Source organism: Aspergillus ochraceoroseus, assembly GCF_002846915.1.
Source record: "Aspergillus ochraceoroseus IBT 24754 chromosome Unknown P175scaffold_8, whole genome shotgun sequence".
In the NCBI taxonomy this organism is placed as follows: domain Eukaryota; kingdom Fungi; phylum Ascomycota; class Eurotiomycetes; order Eurotiales; family Aspergillaceae; genus Aspergillus; species Aspergillus ochraceoroseus.
This window is the reverse complement of record NW_024468483.1, coordinates 309,512-331,266: the sequence shown is the minus strand read 5'-3', so window position 1 is coordinate 331,266 and position 21,755 is coordinate 309,512. Positions and strand designations below refer to the sequence as shown.

The following is a 21,755-nucleotide window of genomic DNA, read 5'->3' as shown; positions in this document are numbered from 1 at the left end:
AAATTTTCAGGGAACAAGCTCGCATCTTCAATTTCCTAGTACCTAGGTATACTTTACGATAATACAAAAAAAAAGGGGAAAGAACTCCAAGGTAGTACACAAGTTGCATATTCGCCCTATGCGCACCCAACTGATATGAGAAAGATCGTAGAATCAGATGAAATCCACCTGATCACTAGGTTCTTTTCTTCTAGCACTGAACAGAGCCATCCGCCAGTGCCCAAACAGGGCCCGAAACAGCATCATGGTCCGCCTCAGTACTGAGATTACTATCCTTGAAGGCTTGAGGAACAAGGCCTCCGCGCTGCGGATTGTTGTCTGGACTCAAAGTCTGGATGTTCATGGACCCGTTCACATCGAAAGCCAGCGTCACGTCCGCGGGCAGGTTGAAATCGGAGTACAGGGTACAGGTGCGATGGCCAGATTGGACGGACTCTGGAGTGGAGAACTTCCACACATAGTTGGCACAGGTGCCGAGTCGATTGATACACTCCTGGATACAGTCGCATTCGGTTTGGATCTGTGGGAAGGTAAGGTCGACTTCAGTCGTAACACCGGTAACGTCGAAGCCTCGAGTGAATCGAATGCAGCCATTGTCCGTTGTTCTGAGACCCGGGCAGATCCGGTTTTGACCGGATTCGTTGTTGGGGTCGTCGTCCTGGCCTTGATTATTGTCTCGATCGCAGACCGCAAGTGCATTTGTAGATGTGCCCATGGCGAGCAGAGAGACGAGGACGGCAGCCAAATACATCATGACGGGGAAATCCGTGGAGCTAGCGGGCATATATATAAATTACTCTCAACTGCACGGACTTAGAGTAGTGATCACATCCGGATATTTATATTTGACTGTCCTGCAGATCTGAACCATTTGATTCACGAATATTGGGTTGAATGATGAGAGTTTGACTGTCATTTGCGTCATTGCAAGAGGAGCCCGCCAATAAAATTCATATGGTCAAGGCAAAAGAAAAGAAAAGAACTATTTTTATATCAATACTTCGGGGTGGCATGACAGATGTTCACACAGTCAGACTTACGTATGTTGTCCAAACCTTACCATGGCAGTCAGTATGAAGACGGTAGCAAACTGAGGATAGAAGACGAATATAGGGTATGCTGCTTATTCCAAGTTACAACCGATGTCTGCATGTTCTATATGGTCAATCAGCCCAGCTGTTCCCAGCGGCTACAATAACTAGAATATCAACTGTGAAAGATGTTGGGATCATGCTAATATTACCCTGTTCTTGTTGAGAATTCTCTTGATGTATGATTAGAGGCTATTCTAGTGAAATTAGCCTCACTATGCTTATTGTAGTATCGTGTCGGAATTATGCAGCCGAAGCAGGATTCCCGTACAAATTTAAAGGTCAGCAAGTCTCTGACTCAACACCGAATATTCTACCGGACTCCCTCGCTGCCCGTATTCATTGATTATTTTCCATATCATATCACCAACCATGAAGCCAGGGCTGAGACTCCGCGTCCCCCTGCCCGTAGGCAACAACATCACTCCTGCTGCTGCAACTGGCGCTAAGACCAACAACATATCCCGCCTCCATCAAACTCTCTCTCTCCCTGACGGTCGCCGGTTGGGTTACGCAGAGTATGGCTCTCCAACCGGCTACCCGATACTCTACTTCCATGGCTTCCCGTCGTCACGGCTGGAAGGCTGGGCTGTTGACGGAATGGCCCGACGACGAGGTCTGCGCGTTATTGCACCCGACCGGCCCGGATACGGACTCTCCACGTTCCAGAAACAGCGGCGGATCACGGACTGGCCCGCAGACGTCAAGTCCCTCGTGGACCATCTCCGGATCCCGCGCTTCGCTGTTCTGGGGGGCTCCGGTGGTGGGCCTTACGCCGTGGCTTGCGCGTATGCTCTCCCGTACGAGATGCTGTCCGCGGTGGGGATTCTGGCTGGGGCTGGACCATGGGCCGCGGGGATGCGGTATGTCTCGCGCACGCGGAGGATGCTCTCATGTGCGGCCACGAATTCCCCGGCAGCCCTGAGGGTATTCGTTGACGGTGTGGTTGGGGCTTCGCGATGGTGTGCGACAAGCGGCCCAGTGACAAAATGGCTGGATGCCTGGCTTGAGAAACAGGAGAGCAGAGACGAAACCACGCTCTCGACTGAGGAGGAGCGGGAGAGGTTGCTGAAAACCTTGTTCGAGGCCTTTGCTCAAGGTGCGGGGGCGTCGGTCCAGGAAGCTGTTCTGCTATCGCACGATTGGGGGTTCCGATTTGAAGACGTCCCGTACAACAGGATCCAGATCTGGCATGGAGAAAAGGATGCGAATTCTCCGGTGGAGATGACGCGGTATCTGGCTGCTCGGCTGCCTCATTGTAGCCTGCGCGAGTTTGCAGGTGAAACACATTACACCCTGATCAAACACCTAGAAGAGATTCTTGGGGAGTTGGTCACGGAGGAAATGATTCAGCAGCACTCTGCGCTATCAACATGACCGAAAGGGATTAAACCCAGCTTGCGCCCTAATTCACATCTCCACTCCGGAGCTATGGTTGACTGTTTATATTATATTTTTATGTAGAACTATTATACTTGGCTCAAGGGATCCTCCCCGCTAACCCCAACGTTGGAAACGTGTTATTACAAATAGACGTAACAGAATGGCCCAGCGGTAGTGTCCAGCAGTTGACGAATAGTCTTAGGTTCGGTCAAGGTGCCAAAGTGCTGCATATCGTCAAGGGTGGTATTTGGGGGGTTGTCGACGAGGCCCGCCATGATGGTAGGGCCGTCAACCACGAACGTGCGATGTGCGGGATCAAGGTTTTGCCACGTCCAGAAGAGACGGTCGATAGCGGAATGGTGGAGGAAGAATGCTGGGTCGCCAGGGGAAGCAAAGAAATCCTAACATCCCAAGTCAGTCAGTCACTCAGCTTGTGGTATGCCTGGGGAATGCGGAAATAGAAAGACATACACCACCGGGGTCACCGCCAATGGTATAGTGGCCGCCACTGTGAATACCAAGAAAGCCCTTGGGGAAATCGCCTTGGAGTCGGTTCTGGAACAGGGTGATATTCTTGTAGTTGTCGATCAAGTCGACAATTTGGTCGACTGTGGTCCAGCGAGCGGCATCCTTGCAGACGTCCCGGCGCAGACAACGCGGGTTGTAATTGAGCCCGGAGCCGTTCTGCGCAACAATTCCCGGAAGCTTCAGGCTAGGGAAACGAGGGCCCAGGTTGACTTGCCAGCTGGGAGATGAGTTAGCTTGTGCTTTGTTATTGAGAGCGGTATCGTATCAGAACGTACTCCTTGAACGGGCCGGTCTTCACGCAGCCGCCTCCAGTTCCAGGCTTCAGCACAATTCCAGGAGCAGCCAAACTCCCGTTGTGGGGGATGAATTCGCCATTGCCGGACATACTGTACGGGGAGCCGTCGAAAATCGGAGAATTTTCTGGGTCATCCGCATACTTGCCCCAGGACCAGTAGGGCTGGTAGCCGGTATAACCACACTCATTGCGTAGAGCCTGTTCATAGGCCCACGTGAAGTAACGGTGCCATGTCAAAAAACTGCCCTAAACTAAGTTTAGTGATGAGCTCCCACGGATTGCCTCGACAAGCACGGGCTATTTACCGTCCCGTGGATGGTCCACGTTTGGTTGATGTGCACAGCAACAAAGTCGTCGAACCGGTTACGCGCTCCGGGAGCAAGGGCACGATCCTGAGAGGGTTTGGACGCAAGGCAGTTAACGGCGTCAGTGTACTCCTTGCGTTCGCTCTTCGAGAGAGAGCCCCTGAACAATGAGCCGATTAGTCCAGCATTCTGAAGATGCGAATATAGATGACGAAAATGCTTACCATTCCCTACGAACAGCAGCATTGAAAGGGGTACATGGGCTTCCAGAGTTCGGCTTGGAATACTGGTAAAGAACTTGATTGGCAAGAGCTTTTCCAGCAAGCAGATCCCACCCATCTATGGGAGTGGCTGCGGCTTGGGGAGCAGTGACTAGAGCAGCAGCAGCAGCAGCAATGAGTGAGAAGCGCATTGTCACGTTTCTCTCTCTATAAAAGGAGAAATATGAACGGAAGACAAAAGAGGAAAAAGAATATAGAACCGACAATGATGACAGAAAAAGAAAGCAAACAGCGATCGACCGGTTGGTCAGGTACTGGCTTTATAATTCGTTTGGCTCAGGGCAAAGGAGAAATAATTCCGAACCACGAGGTAGTCACGCAGTATTGTTTCTTGCATGGAGATGAGAGCCCCTGTAACATAAAAGCTAGGGACGTTGACTCCAATTCCTTTTGACCGCATCTAGGGACAAAAAAAGACTAGCTAACATGCACGGTACGAATGTTGGCTGCCCTGAGAGCTTCTCATACGGCACAAATGAAAACCTTGAGAAATGATATTCCTAGTATACGGCGTGGAGCCAGGCTAAGCTACTGCGTTGGGATTGCCTAGCAACTTAGTATCTGCCCGACGGCCCGGATCATGACCGAGTCGATTAATGTGCCCAAGGTCCCGCCAACTCTGCCTGGAATATCATTTGATCTGAGGAGATGGAGCCTTGGTTGGCTCAAACGGAGTGGACATAGTAGCACTCCGTAGATCGAGGGGATATTCTCTACGATTAGCCTACTGCATATTCCCCGGGGGGGCTGAACGCCAAAGATGGTGGCAGAATATGACCGTTTTATAAATATAGAACGACGCACCGTTGCATATACCACAGTGGATTGACTTTCTCTGGTTTCTACCCAAGACCCGAGTTGGTTTACCCCGGGGAAGACAAGAGCCAGGCAGAAGAAAAATCTCCATCGGAGGGGCAAGTACTATCGCTCCAGGATCTATACAACTAACCCCCGCTAGAAAAGAGGCAAGCGGCGTGGGACGAAGCTAGTAAAGGATCAGGGCGCCGGCCGGCCGAGCCCTGATTGCCGGGGTCCAATATTAACGTTAATCTCCCATCGTATTTGGTCTGGATAGCGGCATTTTACTTCAGCTTGGCCGCAAGGGTTACACCGCGATGTGATCCTCTTCGTGGCCTGATTTTAACCAAAGAATCACTTGGCGATGCCGATGGTCAAACATGGCATCCAATCGCTTTCTTTGCCCTTTCTGATCGCTCGCTTGGAGGTTAAAAAAATGGGGTTATTCCCTTCTAATAAGCTCTCTCGGCCAGACCACGGCAGATTTCCCGCTTCTATATGTAAATCCCTTGTGGATCGCGCGGATGGTTTCTGCCGGAGATAATTATAGCCAACTTGTTGGTACTGACTCTCTCTTCAGTGCTCCCCTTCTGAAGGCCGTGCTGGGGGTTAATCCCCGGGCTGTGCTGCGTAATAAGACTGCAAACGGCGGCCTCGTTGCCGTGAATATCGGGAGTATCTGGAAGGATATTGTTGTTCCTCGTTTGGGGAGGGTGTTATCAGCTTCGAGGAGGCATCGAGCAAGGACCAGGCGAACAGGATACAGACGAGAAATAACCAATGGGAGGATCGAGTTCAGAATACAACTATCAGGATCCGCGCTCTGCGGTGACAGAACTGGAGTAGGGGCAATAATAAAAAAAGATCTTCTCCGAACTATGGTGATTAGCGTCAAATCTGGTCCCATGATGTTTCACATCAAGGCAACAATCCTGGACCCTGGGTGTCTTTCTGAATGCGACGTTGTCTAAGAACGGAAGAGACTCGAGGAGACAACAAGCGCTCTGCAATAGAAGCAGTCTGTACTCCGATAATAACGGGAGCAGTCAGGGGTGACCGGATAAGTACTCGATCACTTCCACTACAGGAAATGAATTGCTTACGTCCCGATGCCTCTGCTATGTCTAACTTTGGTATAGGCTAGTGCACTATATCCCTGTCTTCGAAGTCAAAGGATTCCCTTGGCATATTTAACCATCTTGGGAATCTTGTACTCGCAGGAGTTGAACCCTCGTCGGAGCTAGAATTCCAATATCGTCCGTGGTAATATCCGCGGACAGTGGACTGAATTCCTACCCCGAACCATCTCCCAGTGCTCTGCCCTCTGGAATATCCCCCTCTGCAATACATAGTATTTGCCTGGAGATTTATGGATTCGTGGAAGGTTTCAGAAGATACGTATGTATAGGAAGATATCTCCGGCAGAAATCCCTTTCCTTCCGCAACGAATTGGAATGCGTGATCTAGGCATCAATACGGTCCCCGATGGCTGAGTTCCATTAGTCTAGAAGGTCATATTGGCCGTCTATAATGAGCTTGGTTTTCTGCGTGGGTTTAATCCTTCGTTTATCAATTTTTATACGGAGTACGGATAGGGTTATTCGACCGGAATGAATCAGATGTTTGGGCCTGGCAATTCACGTTTCAGCCCCTGCAGGGAGTAAGCCCCCGGTGCGGAGGAGGCGTACGTCGGACCGACTCGAGACGCTATGGGGCTCTTCCTTTGTCGCTGGAAAGTCTTATCGCATCCAAGATGTACGTATCCTGCTTGATGCTAGGAATTGTATAGATGCGTGGCTTGAGAATGAGTTGGCGAGCCCCTCCGTGGAGGTCCTCGAGTGTTATTTCAGATTCATACTTCCATTTCAGCAGGACGGAGTATCCAGATCCTAAACTGAATTGAAAGGAGCGAGCCATTTTTAGCACTGAAAGAACTACCATTTGCGATACTCTTCTACCGCCAGTACGGTTGAGACCCAGCCTTTTGCCGACGCATTCGCCTCTAGCCTGTGTGTGCAGGAGCCTAGCCTTGAGCAATAGTAGCAACAATATAAGACAGTATTTCTCAAGCTCTATCCCCAGACCGCATCCCTGGGCTTTCTTGTTCCACTTTTCCGTGCTCTTGTCACGACCCGTGAAATGATCATGGCGACTACCAACTCCTTGTCGTCGCTTCTAGCACGACAAGCACCAAGCCAAACTAATATCCCAGATTCAGTGCCGTACACAAATGCTCCACGGATCATTGCAATTGTGGGCACGCTTACCGGTCTTTCAGCCCTTTTGGTAATCCTACGGTGTTATGTTCGGATCTTCGTCCTGCGCCGGTTTCATGTCGAAGACGGCATCATGATAATATCTTTGGTGAGTGTTTGCCCCATGCGATATAGGCCATAGAGGGTCAACGGGGTGCCTGTATCACTTTGCTCCTCACTTAGAGATCAAAGTTCTGATGTAATATCACCGCGCAGGCATGTGCAGTTGGCGTACTTGCGTGCTTCGTCGGGGAATGTGACCACGGTCTTGGTCGTTTCTTCAAGGACATTGGCCCGAATGACTATGAACTACTGGCCAAATGGCTATGGTATCACTCCATTATTATCGTTTTGGGGATCAGCCTGGTGAAGATATCCCTTGGGATCTTTCTGATTCGATTTGCCGGCCAGAAAAAGGGATTGAAGAAGTTCATTTTAGGAACAGTCAGTGAGTTGCACTTTACATTGTGTTATCGAATGTCTTCGTCCATCTGCTGACTCCCAAAGTCTTTTTGGTGCTCGCTACAGTTGGTTGTATTTTGACGTTGATTCTTCAGTGCATTCCGGTTCAAGCTGCCTGGGATTATTCTCTAAGAAAGAATGCAAAGTGTTACTCCAACAAGACTTACCTGGCAATCGGCCAATTTAATAGTGGTATGTTTCCCAAGAATCGGCTTCTAGGTTCCAGGCTCTATACAGCTAACAAATGGTGTAGCCATTAATATTACCACGGATTTTCTCTACACAACTCTGCCCGTATGGATGTTTTGGAACATCCAAGTCAATAAGCGAACCAAGACATCTCTGATGGGTATTCTCAGTCTAGGATACTTGTGACTAATCCCTCTATACTGCCCATACTTGATCGTAAACAGTTCTTAATGTGTGAATATAGTGCGTGTGCTGCAGCTATAGCTAAGGCAGTGCTTCAACCGAGGGTCTACACCCAGCCGGAATTTTTTCGGTATGTCCATCCCATCCTCAACCCTGTAGTGTCTACAGAGAAATCTAACATTATGTAGCGATGGCAACTATCTCATATGGAATTGGTAAATGCCTTTTTTTTTTTTGAGAATTATCCCTTTAATCTAGCAGTGCCCGGCTAACCATCCTAGCATTGAGCTAAACATAGGAATCCTTGCCGCCTGCTTCCCTACCATCAAACCACTCGTCAAGTCCATTATCGGCAGCAGCAGAGGCAGATCCTACGGATCCCGTTCTCGAAAGCGCACCGGCAACGCCTATTGTGATCCCTCTGCCTACGGTCCGAATAGTCATGCAATGGGCTCAATGCAAGGCAGTCGAATGGATAGAGAGGAGCAGAAGTACCAGGTACAGATCCATGCCAACCACCCCTCGGTCTCTGAGTCGGATGGGGGCAGTGAAGAGAACCTTGCAACGAATAGGCAGTCCCATAGGATAAATACATCTGGGATTGTACAAACCACGGAAGTGATTGTGCACAGCGAGTATAGCAGTGAGATGGGAGTTCCAGGACCGAAGAGGACGGTTGAGGATCGAATATGAGTTTTTTATGTATGTATATGCCTGTGCATTTTACGTGCTGTTTCGAGGGGAAACGGCGGTTCAGAAATCCAAAATAATAATAAAGGACAGAGATATAAAATACCAAACATTTACTTTGGAACTTGCAGGATTATTTATTCACGCACGACGAAATCCACAAGGCCGTCAGCAATTTCCCCTATCAAACTCTGATTCTGCATCTGAGCAATCCAATCCGCTGGTATTGACTCGTAGCCATAGTAGGCACCTGCTATTCCGCCGTATACCGCACCCACTGTGTCTGAGTCGTGTCCTAAATTGACGACTGCCAGCGCGCCGTCAACATAGGATTTGAACTTGAAGAATCCCCATAGAGCCGCTTCAAGAGTGTCCACCACCCAACCGCTGCTTTTAATACTGGAATAATCTGCCTCGGCCCAGTCCAACAATGTTTTGTATTTGAACATCCGGAGAGCCAGGGCATCATGCTTAAATTTATGGGACCGGATAACACTGCAAAGCTGCTCCTTGCTCTTCCCTATAATTGTCACTTTAGTCCTCGTCTTCCATCCATATACCAAATTATAGCCATACCTCGCATTATCTTACCCATGAGATACGTGTAAATCTCACAAGCTTCGGTACATGCCAGAGCAGGGTGTGTGATCCTACTTTGCCTGATTGCTACAGCTCGCGCCTCGAGGGGATCCCTCCACAAGACCAAACCAACAGACGCAATTCTCATCAGACTGCCATTCCCTGAACTACTCTCCTTGTCAAGGCTATGGTTTACCTGGCGTTGAGTCCCCTCGGTATCCCGCGTACCGTGGTCCCTCCAGAGACACAGGGCTCGTCGAGTGGATAAGCCTACATCCCAGGAATAATTGACCGTGCTAAACCGACCGTTCTCAAGCCACTGTACGAAGTATTCAATGGACAATTCATGGTCGTATTTTCCTTGAGCGTCGATAAACGACTTTGCAAGGGCTAGCGTCATCGCGCCATCATCAGAGTAGGACCTATTGCATGTTACTATGAATTTTTGCTGCGACAGGCACTTAAAAAAAAAGAGGTGATTGCAGAGGAGCCTACCCAGCTGGCTGTTCAAAGGGGGCCACAAAGGCAAGGCCAGTAATGGGCTCGAAACTTTTTGGTTCTGAGAACTGTACAGGCCCGCCGAGTGCATCAGTAACGCAAACGCCCCAAATGGATCCTAAAGTACGTGATCGCAACGACAAGACCATTTCTCCTCTCTTCTGATGACTGATTCCACTGCGCTTGATGGTGAAGAGTGTCGAGTGATTATGATGAATTCTGGACGAGACAGAGATGAATTAGCGTCAACAACAACAACGCGCTCAGCCTCGTATTTAGCTGATGAGTCATGGTTGTCTCTATCCATGACTTCCATGACTTCCGTGATTCCAGAGAATCAAGAATATATCTCTAGCATGCTAAATATCAAGATCTCAAGGCCATTAAGGTGGGTTTGATTCAAACCCTACCCTTATCAATCTAACTTTGATATCTAATATAATATCCAACACACCCTTCAGATATATATATTATGGATGAGTTATCAGATTATTTAATTATTTAATTAGTTAGTTAATAATATTTAAATGACTAATATAGGAGCTGTTTTGTGTAGTGGGGTACTTTAGGCACCACCGCCACTTCTACCTATATATGTATTATCTAGGTAGGTATACTCCGTACTTCCCTGCCCCTACTTAGGAGATCACCAACATCATGCCTTGTTTCATAGAAATATTATTGGGTTGAACTTTTATTTTCAATACACTCATCTTTACTCTAATAAACAACATGGTTAGGGTGGCAGTGTGGGTGGTAAAATTATCCAACATGTACCCTATAAACATGCCTAGCCCAGCTTCAAGAGATCATTTAGAGCTAGGTCCCATTATTAAATTCTATATAGGGTCCGATAAAGACATTAAAACTAGTTGGAGATATTACTACTATGGTGTGTGAAGGCTGAGGAAGAACTGTATACTAAATGCTTTGAGTACATTAGATATCATGCCACTAATAAACCTGCGATATCTTACTTGATATATGTTGGAGTGCTGCACTCAGTGAATGCAACCAGCACCACCATAAAGCAGCATCACCATAAAGAAGAAGATAGCGACACATGACTACTTTGTGTATTTAAGGCCACCATTTTCTTCTAGATCTCCATGCTTCCTCCAAGCATCTCCTTCTCTCTATTTCCTAGTTAGACCAATTAAATCCATTTCAGTCAACTTTCTACCATCATAATTTAATAACCTTTATTAGGTTATAAGCCCTCCTTAAGGTTCTATTTTATGCTTTATAGATTTTTAAAACTCTTATTATATTTCTATACTCCTATATAGTAATCTGCTCCCTAATTAAAAAGAGATCCTGGTAAAAATATTACCTACTACTATTATATTATACTACCTATACTACTATAGTATTACTCTACCTGGGTAATAGTATATGAAAAATCTCTATAATTTAACTAAAATAGTAACTAAACCTACCCCTAGCAGATATCCTGACATCCCTAACTTACCACACCTACCTTTAATAGCTACTACCCCATTTACTAATAGCTAAAATTAAGCAATAAAGCTGAAGAATGGCATATTTAACTTAAGCCTAATAATAATATTAGAAAATAATTTAAAATTCAAAATCTAAGCTTTATTTATATAAATAGAGCTAAGGCTTTATAAGATAGATAAGCTTTTTAAAAGTAATATTTCTAGATTATAATTTAATAATTTTAAGTATAAATTATAGGAACTTCTTTTATAAATAATAGCTAGTTAGATACTATATTTAATAAGTAAGAAACTAGTAGAGAAATTATTAATAAATACTACTTTATATATCTTTATAAATAATTTTATATAGAAGTTATAAAAAATAATTATTAGTAATAATTAAAAATATATATATTAGATATAAAGAAAAGTTATTAAAATTAAGTATAAGAATTATATAATTATTAATAAGTTTATATTAAATTTTATCTAGAAAATAAATACTTTTAATAAGTTAAAAATAGTTATTATATCCTATTAAGTAATTATTATAATACTTCAGGAGCTTAAAAGAAATAATATAAGCTTTATAAATTTAATCTTAAATAACTTAGATAATAATTTTATTAAAATAACTATATAGAAGTATTTTTATACTATATATAGTATAGTAAAGGATAAAGTTTAGGAGAATCTATTATCTAATATTATATTTAATATTATAATACTAGCTATAAATATATTAAATTCTTAACTAATAATAAATAATAAAAGGAGGTAGTAGTAATAGTAGAAATATATATTATTATAGAATATAATAGTTACTAGCTATATTAATTATTAGTTAAAGTAATCTAAAAAATCTAAAATACTATACCTATTTTATAAGAAGGAAAAATATAATATTAAGGATTATCTATATTTAATAATTAATAAATAAAAGAAAGGGTAAAAACTAATTTTAATACTTTAGTATTTCAAGCCACATAAATTAAAGAATAAAAATAATTTAACCTAAAATTAAGCTATTACTCTAGCTATATAAGCTAATATAATTCTAAATACTAATAATTTTATACTATCTAGAGTTAATATATTAATAACTTTAATATTAACTACTTTTAGAAATAGGTAGTTATATAACTCCAGAGCAGGCTATATAATATATAATAATTATAATCTCTTTAATAATCTAATTAAAGATCTAAATAACTTTAAAAATTATAATTTTATTATCTTTAATAGTAAGGTAGTATATCTCCAAGGTTATAAAAAAGTAATAATTTAATTTAAATTAGATAATAATACTTTAATATTATATTAAATAAAATATTTTTAGAATCTAAATATATTATATAACCTAATACTAGTAGAAAGAATAAAGATAGAATTAAGAATCTATTTTAACTTGAAAAATTAATATATTTATAAGATAGTAATAGATAAGGTAATTAGATATACTATTTTAGATAATAATATCTTATTTTTAGTTTTAAATAAGGTAGTAATTATGCCTACTATACTAATAGACTTATTATATTAATAACTAGGTTATCTATCTATTAAATAATTAAAGTATAATAAGGTAATATTTTATAATAAAAGTAATAACTTGGCTACTAATGACTTGCCTGCTACTAATTAAAATACTGAGCCATACTGTAAAGCATGTTAATTATTAAAATTAAAGAAAAGGATATCCTAAAAACTATAATTATATATAATAAAACTATTATAATTTATATATATAAATCTCTAAGAAATCAAACTAATTAGAAGAGATAGTATTAGGTATATTCTACTAGTTCTAGATAACTATTCTAGATACCTTTTTATATAATATTTAAAGGCAAAAAGTAAATCTTTAAAGGTATTAAAGGAAATATATAATAGTTAGCTAAATATAACTAGTATCTATATTAGAAGGGTTAGATTTAACTCTACTTCTGAATTTAATAAGTATACTAGGTAAAGTAAGGATTTTAATACTATATATAAACCAATACTACCATAAACCCCTGAGGAAAACAGTACTATTAAATAGTTTGATAACTATATAATCTAGACTGCCCGCATAATATATATATAAGTAAAAATAGAACTAATTATATAGCTATATAGTATTAATATAGTAGTCTATATTTTAAATAGGTTAGTTAGAGAAGGTAATAATAAAGGAAAGCTACTTATATAATTTTTTTATAAAGAATTAAATATCTTAATTAGAGATATTAATTTATAATATATTTATATATAAAAATATAAGATATTTATAAATATCCTATATAAGAATAAAATTAAAAGTATAAAAATATTATCTAGAGTAAAAATTAGTTAACTAGTTAAATATAATAGAGATTATATCTATAAGGTATAGTATCTAGATATAGGGAAGATAATTTAGTTAAGGGATATAATATTTAATAAAGATAATATTAATAAAATAAATAGAATATAATTATAACTTTCTAATAAATTAAAACTAAATAATAATAGTTTATCTAGAGTAACTATACTTATTAATATTAAAAAAAAAAGAATAACCTATAATAAAGTATCTTAAAGTAATATTATTTCTTAAATCTTATTATTAGTAATTAATAATAAAGTTATTATAGGGAGAATTTAAATATTAATACCTAATCTAGCCCTACCCAAACCAAGCCTATCCAACCTAGAGGCAGGTACCAACTTGATATATCTGTACCTACCTGCCTCTAGGGCTGTCTCTAAAACTACCCTACCTGACCCAGAGGCAGGTATCAAACTCATCATACCCGAGCAGCCACCTGCCTCTAGGGCTGCCCCTAGGGCTATCTCCAAAACTACCAAGCTTATCATACCAGAGCAGATACCTGCCTCTGGGCCTGCCTCCAGGGCTGTTTCTAAAACCATTACCAAGCAAAATAATCAAGTAATTAGCAAGGATATAGAGGAGATAGTAAGACTTAGTATAGAAAAATAATCTAGGCAGGGTAAATATAAAGAGATAATTAACTATTTTATTATAAATAATCTATATACTAGTTAACCTATTTTTAAAAAAATACTAATATTATAACTAATATAAAGGCTTCTAAAGTTATTTACTTAATATAGAAAGATCTTACTAGTTTTAAAACCTTCTAAAGATAACTATATTCTAATAACTCTAGATATACTAAAAAGGAAGTATTTAAAGACTAGAAAGTAAATTAAATTTAATATTAGGAATATAGAAATAGTTAACTAAGTAAAGATATAAAATCCTGCTAGTAAAGATACTAGTAATAATATTACTATTCTATAGAGATCTTTAAGATCTATAAAGAATTAATACTAAAGTATTTATTTTAAAGATAAGTAGGTAAAGTAACTATAGGAAGAGAAGGTAAAATAAGAATAATAATCTTAATTCTAGTCTATATTACCTCTAAAAATACTTCTAGAAATACCTTATTTACTAGAATCTTATCTAAAGCTAGGAGAATTACCTAATATAATTACTATAATATTACCAGATTCTAATAGTTTTATACTAGAAATTAAGTTTATAAAGACTTATAAAATTAGAATCCTATAAATCTATATTTAAGTAATAAAGTTACTATAAAAAGATTACTAAATATAAGTAATATAAAGTTAAATTAGCAAGCTTAAAGTTATTTAGACTTATAAATTTATACTATTACTAAAGAATATAAAGGTTTTACTAGGAAAATAAGTATATAACTTAAAATTAGATATAAATAATAATATATTATAATTTTATATAAGATAAGTTATATATAGAAATTTCTAAAAATTAGGTATAGACTTTAACTAAGTCTACTCCCTAATAATAGTAGATACTTTAATAAAGCTATTTTTAAGTATAGTTACTTATTTTAATTTAAAATAAGTATAATTTAATATAGTAATTACTTATCTTAATATAATAATTAAGGATTAAAAAATCTATATATATTAATTAACTAGTTTTAATAAGTAAGATAGTATAGTATATCTACTACTTCAAGCCTTATATAGATTATAATAGTTAGTATTTCTTTAGTATAAGGAATTCTATAATATTCTAGTAAAAATTAGTATAAAGGTAATTAATAAAGACTTATACTTCTACTATAATCTAAATTAGTAACTAATACTTATTATCTATATTAATAATATAATAGTTACTGGCCCTAATAAAGTAAATATTTAATAATTTATGGATAAGCTAGAAAAATATTTTAAATTAAAGTAACTAGGTGAACCTATATAATTCTTGGGATATAATATTTATAGATTACTTAATAGTCTAATATTAATATTCTAATATATATATATTTAAAAGATGCTCTATAAATAGAATTTCTATAATCTTTAGCCATGTTATATACTAATAACTCTAGAATAGAAATTAATTAAAGAAATACTAGAATCTAGTAATATTATCCAAGATACTAGTAATATTATTCTAGACACCATATATGCCTTTACAGGTAAAGATAATATTACTTATTACTAAGAGTTAACTAGATTATTAAATTAGATTATTATTTAGACCTAACTAGATATTTAATATATAATAATATAACTATTATAGAGGAATTATAATCCTAGTAAGTTAAACTATAATATAGTTAAATAAGTTTTCTAATATTTAAAGAAGACCTTAAATTATATAATAATCTTAGATTATTTAGATAATTTATTATATATATATATTAATACCTCTTATATAGATTATAAAGATAAGAAATTAATAAAAGACTTTATATTTTTTATATTTAGAATACTAATTATATAAAGATTAGTAAAGTAATTACTAGTTACTCTAAATTTAACTATTACTAAATTTATTATATAGAATATAATAATAAAGCTAGTTATATAATTATAAAAATTATATATAGTTATTAGATTAGAAAAGTTTATAAAAAGTACTATACCTTTATATACTAATTCTATAAATATTATTACTTTAGTAAAGAAACTAAATTATATATCTATATTTTATTAGATAGATATTTACTATTTCTTTATTAAAAAGATAATTAAAAATAGCAGAATTTAGCTATAAATAGTTAGTAGAGAGGATAATATTATTAATAAGCTAATTAAGGTACTACTAACTATAAAATTTAATAAATTTATTAAGAGATTAGGTTTTAGCAGGTTAGAGATAAACTTTAAATAGCTTTATAAAATAGATATATTACTAAGAGGGGTATATTAAAGTACTATACTTAGTAAATATAACCAGCATTACTATAAAGCAGCATCACCATAAAGAAGAAGATAGTAACATGTGACTACTTTATATATTTAAGGCCACTATTTCCTTCTAGATCTCCATGCTTCCTCCAAGCATCTCCTTCTCTCTATTTCCTAGTTAGACCAATTGAATCCATTTCGGTCAACTTTCTACCGTCATAGTTTGACGACCTTCATCAATATATATCTTCAGGACACTATATAAGAATCAATCAACAGCAAGCCATCTGCATTTTCAAGATCATAGATCAATATTGATAGAATCAGACCCAGTCATTCCTCATACATCCTCATCATCAACATAATACTTACAATCACTGTTACTCTACCAAAGTTCTAGTGTAATTCAATCAACGGCTGCGGCGATTCAATCTTTTCCATCAGGATTACTAGATAGGGGCTATTCTTCCGTTTAATTACTAGCAGATTGTTACCCGAGTAGTTGCTGCTGATCCCTTAGATAGCACTGGCTAGTCCAATGCAACACCTTAGGTACACATTCGGCATCACTGTTGATTGCAGCAGAAGCTCATGCGCCAACAACCAAGATATCATCAGATTAATCCACTTTTCCACTTTTTAATTGGTCTGTTGCAGTCTAGTCTGGCGGGATTTGAAGGTGATATGGATTGCCGGCCGGCACATTGCGTGGTATCATGGCGCTGGGATATTTACTACACCTAAAGAGGTGGTGTTAATTTACTACTTCTATTGATGAATTACAGTTGTATTAGTAGCTATGGCTCTACATAAGTGGATATTTAATGTTTCTCTTTCTGATATTCGAGGCTGTTTTATTATGCTCTCTGTACTTGATCTTCTATCTTCATTAGTTGTACTTTTCAGGAGCAGCATGCCCATAAAGTTCAATATTAGAAAGGTACTAAAGGTAACTGATATCTGTGCATGAAAGCAATTTGAACCCTGGTATTTTCATAGCTTTAATCTTCTGCAGACATAATCCAGCTGTATTGTTTTTAATAATTTGGCCTGCGCACGTGCAGGTAGTTGCCTACTTTACCCATTTCATTATCTTGCATATACTGGTAAATAGTAACTCTTACTAGTTCAGCCCATGCGATCGCCTAGTAAGGGCTGGAAACTATTGCTCGCACTATTTTAAATTTCCTAAAAATTCCCTAAAAATTCACATTAGTAATTCTTCAGAACAAGAGTGCTCCTTCCGTCCTATCTTGCTTGAGATTGCTTTGGGGTTGAGTTAGGGCAGAGTTCTATTATGTGGTTGTCTTCACCGACAACTACCCTGGAGCCAATATAGGATATTTCCCGTAATCCCTGGAACTATGATATCTTGTTCAATTGATTATAGTCTTTTTTTTGATCCTTTGTCTTCGGTCTCTTTCAACCAGACCCTTGCGGCCGGCTTTGATCATACGCCTGCAACGAGTTGGGTACTCTTCTCCTATAACAGGAAATGCATTGTACATGGAGACCATCGCCAGCAAACTAATCTCTTTGTGTATTTACTCCGGACACGGCAGCAGATGGAGACTATCTCGCTGATCCCTCCTCTTTGTCTCCACCGGGATCATCCGGCTTGGGCTCTTCGTAACCGTACTATCGATGCACTGGGGAGGGTGCACCTTTGATATAGCGCGAACCCTCACAGAATAGCTAGGCAAGGCATACATAGTACCGTCAGCGTAAATCTTAAATGCAGAGTAGGAGCGGGAGGACCACTTACTAGCTAGTCAGTGCATTTAGTAACTCTCTTGCCTGCGTTTCGAGGCTGAGGATTCATCCTAATTTATGCGAATTGTGGTCATATCGTTTGAATTGTCATGTCACCTGGCATCCACGTATCTAGATTCAGGATACCCCTGTGCCCATATGAAAGCCGTTCCCTAAAACGGGTCGTCTACTTCTAGTAATCGCATGGGGGACCAGACAAGGGAACAGGGATTGGTATAGTTGACCTGGTTGTCCCAAGCAACTCGAACACTCTGGTTTCGCTCTTCATTAATCGAGCTGAGCTGATTCTCCTCTGGAGTATCTTGGTCCGGACTCTTCAGTTCGAACAGCGCATTCACAAAGAACTCGCCAGGGCGACTTGGAATACCCCGCACGCTCATGGCAAGTTTCCTCCACTAGCTGGTTCTAACCTTTACGTTGGAGGGTATTATAGCCGAAGCTACTTTTGGGTTCTTCCTGCCAGAAAACCAAAGGCTCGGGCTGAGTGGTTGTGCACGCATTCAATCTCATGTGGATATAAAACTTATTGACAGCTTCAAAAAATGGCATCCATGCATGGCCTTGGTAAGTGGATGCTGCGATACAGCCCAATGCGCAAAGGACTGAACTGGAAGCACATTCTGGCAGGCAAACGGGTCCTACGACTGGTTGGATGTGCATTCCGGCAAGTTAAATCGCGGTGAAATAACCTACGACATTGAAGCTTTGCGCTGAACATGCTGTAGAGACGAAAGCTGCAACCGCAATATGAGAATTTCTTGCGAGGAGAAACGACCAATGAATATGTTTTATGATATTGTCCTTGCTAGGTAACTGTGCCACGAGAGTAGACGAGCATACTCTTGAAACTAGTGACCGCCCCCCAATCAACCTTTGCAGGCCGTTTTGATCTTCATCGGGCAATGGAATACGATTTCAGCCCACCTTGGCCTAGCCACGTCAGAGAGCCACTAAGGATATGTGGATCCCTATAGTTGGAATCCTGGTCAAGTGGCGTTTAGCCCTAGACCGTGTTTAACCAGGGTCGGCGTGGGAAATTGGTCATAGATGGGAAGCTGGCCATACTTGGAAAGCTAAGGGCACCTGGTCAATGCATACGCCAATATTTGGTTCATCATGGAATGTGAAAGGAAGGGGGGTATCACTGATTGATGAAGAGGACGAGCTATCCTGGCCATGTAGTATCCGAAAGTGCATGGCTATTCTAAGATTGAGAACTTCGTTTTCGAATCCGGGTTACTGGGAAGTATAGGTAGTATGGATTGGTCAGTCAGTCCCCTTGCCCGATATGTAGGACGCCCATGCAATCCAACTGCGCCGGGTTTGAATGTGGACCGGCTAGACGAGAATCAACCTTTGGCCCGGACACCCCTGCTCAAAAAGGAAAACAAGGACTCGGGTTCGGAGATAGAATAGCTATTCGGCAGCTGGGTTTATTGCTCAGTGACGCTTGTCATCATCTAGGTAGCTGGAGACTCACAGCTGACTTTGATCTGTTTCCGAAAGTACAGGCATTGCTGCCAGCGTGTGGATAGATAAATATCTAGCAGACTCCAGGATTTATTGTAAAAGCCCCTGCACTTCAGGCAGATCGCGCTCGAGTTCAGTCCAATCCTTTCCCGCGCAACATCATTTATTACAAACTTCTGTCCCCTGTCTATCATGGCGTTAGAGGAGTCCTTCGCTCGTCATCCTGAGAAAGCCCCCATATACAATGATAATGTGGATAATATTCGAGCGGCGGAGTATCCCAGTCTGGAGGGTGTGGTATACCTAGACCATGCTGGGTCAACGGTGTATGCTCGGTCCTTGGTTCAGTCGTATGCCGCCGACCTGCAGGCGAATCTGTACGGCAACCCTCATTCTGATAACACACCATCCCGCGTGGCTGGTGCTCGGGTAGATGCCATTCGCGGAGAAATCTTGCAGTTCTTTGGTGCCAATCCAAATGACTTCGATCTGATTTTCACCGCAAATGCCACGGCCTCTATCAAGCTCGTTGGCGACTGCATGGCGTCATTTTCAAGGTCACCAAATGTATCCCCCACAAGCAAGCGGCGGGGGTTCCATTATGTCTATCATCAAGACTCCCACACAAGTCTTGTCGGGCTGCGACAAGTGGCGAGTGGTGGTAGTTTGTGCCTCGTCGGAGACACTGCAGTCGAGAACTGGATCAATCGCAATCGTTGCAGCCATAAGCCAAAGACAGTAACTCTCTTCGCTTATCCGGGCCAAAGTAATATGACAGGCCGGCGTTTACCCCGGTCATGGTAAGACTCCCAGTATCGGGATTCGCCCGAAAACGTACATACATGATAAGCTGATATTGTTGTGTAACTGGCAGGCCGCAAGCAATCCGTCAGAATCACGGAGACACCTATATCCTCTTTGATGCCGCTGCTCTGGCCTCAACCGCCCCATTAGAACTGTCTGACGTATCCGCCGCTCCAGACTTCACTGCGGTCTCGTTATATAAGATATTCGGCCTACCTGACGTGGGTTGCTTGATTGTGCGCAAGGCTGCAGCACACGTCCTCCAGCAACGCCGATACTTCGGCGGAGGCACAGTTGACATGGTGATAAACTCGCCATCAGTTCGAGTGGCTCCATGGCATGCTACCAAGACAGAGTCCCTGCATGATGCTTTGGAAGACGGTACGCTCAACTTTCACTCTCTAATAGCCATTTCACATGCAATTCAGACACATAAACGTTTATACGGGAGTATGAGGAACGTTTCCTCACATTGTGCCTTTCTGGTTGCTCGTCTCTATCGAGGCTTGGCATCTCTTCACCACTCCAACGATAGCCCTCTTTGCCGGATTTATACGGGCTCTGAACAGCACGGGTTTGGAGATTCGTCTCTTCAAGGGCCCACAGTTGCGTTCTCTGTGCTGGATATATCCGGTAATCCCCATGGTTATGCAGATGTTGAGCGCCATGCGGACAAAGCAAAGATATTCCTCCGCAGCGGTAGCGTTTGCAATCCCGGTGGAATGGCTTACCTGGGATGGATACGAATGGAAGATATGAAAGCCGCTTGGAATGCGGGCCATCGTTGTTCAGATCCCATTCAGGAGGTCCACGGTCAGGCGACTGGCATTGTTCGAGTCAGCTTAGGGGCAATGAGCACGACGGCAGACGTGGATGCCTTTTTAGAGTGGCTTAGTTGCAATTATCTCGACTCGATCGTTGAATCCTCTTTCCTAGAGAAATCTTCCGAATCTCACAGCTCTATGCTTTCACCCAAGTCAGAGCCAGAGCACACGGGGAGCCTGGTTCCAAAGAGCTGTCTTCGGAGTTTGGTTGGTCGAATCCGACAAATATTTCATTAATTTGGAATCAGTCCGGTGTATATAATTGTGGAAGCGTAAAAACAGGTTGGGGTAGATGTATTGGGAATCTAGAGCTGAGCGCGCAAGCTATCTTTAAATACATTGTGCTGGTGTCTTGAACTTTGGCACAATAACCAGCTCACTGAATGTGAGGTGATTTCTGCAGAAATGTCGCCATTGCAATCACCAGATATTGCGAAAGACCAGATTCCAGCTAATTGTTGATTCTCTCAGGTGTGGCGCGGGGTGGCCGAACTCGCATACCTTTAGATAGGGCTATTATACGCAGATGGATGTACGGAATCTCGAATCAAGGGCAGGCGAGAAATGGAATTGATCACTCTGGAAAAGCCATGCTAACTTTGTCATGCTTACTTGTTGATTGTTTGCAGAAACTCTTCTGCATGGATTGTTGGTCCCGAACCTGGCTGGGCTCTCTCACAGAGTTGGTTGAGGAAGGTATCAACGGCCGAACTAATATTCAACC

General features: G+C 40.7%; 6 protein-coding genes across 6 annotated transcripts; 3 read left to right on the top strand and 3 right to left on the bottom strand.

The window, feature by feature from the left end:
* Positions 1–6: 6 nt before the first annotated feature.
* P175DRAFT_0503916 (uncharacterized protein) lies at positions 7–937 on the bottom strand. The gene has a single exon (XM_040897724.1). It carries the CDS (start codon positions 782–784, stop codon positions 191–193), a length of 594 nt encoding a protein of 197 aa, XP_040749426.1. The 5' UTR covers positions 785–937; the 3' UTR covers positions 7–190.
* Positions 938–1,398: 461 nt separating this feature from the next.
* Positions 1,399–2,798, top strand: P175DRAFT_0503915 (alpha/beta fold hydrolase). The gene has a single exon (XM_040897723.1). The coding sequence runs from the start codon at positions 1,464–1,466 to the stop codon at positions 2,466–2,468; it is 1,005 nt and encodes a 334-aa protein (XP_040749425.1). The 5' UTR covers positions 1,399–1,463; the 3' UTR covers positions 2,469–2,798.
* Positions 2,561–4,166, bottom strand: P175DRAFT_0503914 (tyrosinase family protein). The gene is made up of 5 exons (XM_040897722.1): positions 3,827–4,166; positions 3,603–3,762; positions 3,278–3,543; positions 2,946–3,219; positions 2,561–2,875 (listed from the first exon to the last, which is right to left on the bottom strand). Exons 1-5 carry the CDS (start codon positions 4,012–4,014, stop codon positions 2,615–2,617), a joined length of 1,149 nt encoding a protein of 382 aa, XP_040749424.1. The 5' UTR covers positions 4,015–4,166; the 3' UTR covers positions 2,561–2,614.
* Positions 4,167–6,826: 2,660 nt separating this feature from the next.
* Positions 6,827–8,463, top strand: P175DRAFT_0443568 (uncharacterized protein; the record flags this gene model as incomplete). The annotated part of the gene is made up of 7 exons (XM_040894188.1): positions 6,827–7,045; positions 7,153–7,384; positions 7,444–7,590; positions 7,652–7,769; positions 7,832–7,900; positions 7,959–7,985; positions 8,052–8,463. 7 exons carry the CDS (start codon positions 6,827–6,829, stop codon positions 8,461–8,463), a joined length of 1,224 nt encoding a protein of 407 aa, XP_040749423.1.
* Positions 8,464–8,486: 23 nt separating this feature from the next.
* Positions 8,487–9,760, bottom strand: P175DRAFT_0503911 (ADP-ribosylglycohydrolase family protein). Its single transcript, XM_040897721.1, has 3 exons — positions 9,535–9,760; positions 9,037–9,461; positions 8,487–8,980 (listed from the first exon to the last, which is right to left on the bottom strand). The coding sequence occupies exons 1-3, from the start codon at positions 9,684–9,686 to the stop codon at positions 8,598–8,600; spliced, it is 960 nt and encodes a 319-aa protein (XP_040749422.1). The 5' UTR covers positions 9,687–9,760; the 3' UTR covers positions 8,487–8,597.
* Positions 9,761–19,595: 9,835 nt separating this feature from the next.
* On the top strand, positions 19,596–21,268 carry P175DRAFT_0443634 (uncharacterized protein; the record flags this gene model as incomplete). The annotated part of the gene is made up of 2 exons (XM_040894193.1): positions 19,596–20,203; positions 20,278–21,268. 2 exons carry the CDS (start codon positions 19,596–19,598, stop codon positions 21,266–21,268), a joined length of 1,599 nt encoding a protein of 532 aa, XP_040749421.1.
* Positions 21,269–21,755: the final 487 nt, after the last annotated feature.

Excerpts from the sequence above, each read along its gene's own strand:
- P175DRAFT_0503914 (XM_040897722.1), bottom strand. The coding sequence starts at position 4,014 with ATGCGCTTCTCACTCATTGCTGCTGCTGCTGCTGCTCTAGTCACTGCT. Across the intron at positions 3,544-3,602 it reads CGTGGACCATCCACGGGACG|GGCAGTTTTTTGACATGGCA; the intron begins GTAAATAGCCCG and ends AACTTAGTTTAG. Across the intron at positions 3,220-3,277 it reads AAGACCGGCCCGTTCAAGGA|CTGGCAAGTCAACCTGGGCC; the intron begins GTACGTTCTGAT and ends CTCATCTCCCAG.
- P175DRAFT_0503915 (XM_040897723.1), top strand. The coding sequence starts at position 1,464 with ATGAAGCCAGGGCTGAGACTCCGCGTCCCCCTGCCCGTAGGCAACAAC.
- P175DRAFT_0503916 (XM_040897724.1), bottom strand. The coding sequence starts at position 784 with ATGCCCGCTAGCTCCACGGATTTCCCCGTCATGATGTATTTGGCTGCC.
- P175DRAFT_0503911 (XM_040897721.1), bottom strand. The coding sequence starts at position 9,686 with ATGGTCTTGTCGTTGCGATCACGTACTTTAGGATCCATTTGGGGCGTT. Across the intron at positions 9,462-9,534 it reads CCCTTTGAACAGCCAGCTGG|GTCCTACTCTGATGATGGCG; the intron begins GTAGGCTCCTCT and ends AACATGCAATAG. Across the intron at positions 8,981-9,036 it reads CATGGGTAAGATAATGCGAG|GGAAGAGCAAGGAGCAGCTT; the intron begins GTATGGCTATAA and ends TGACAATTATAG.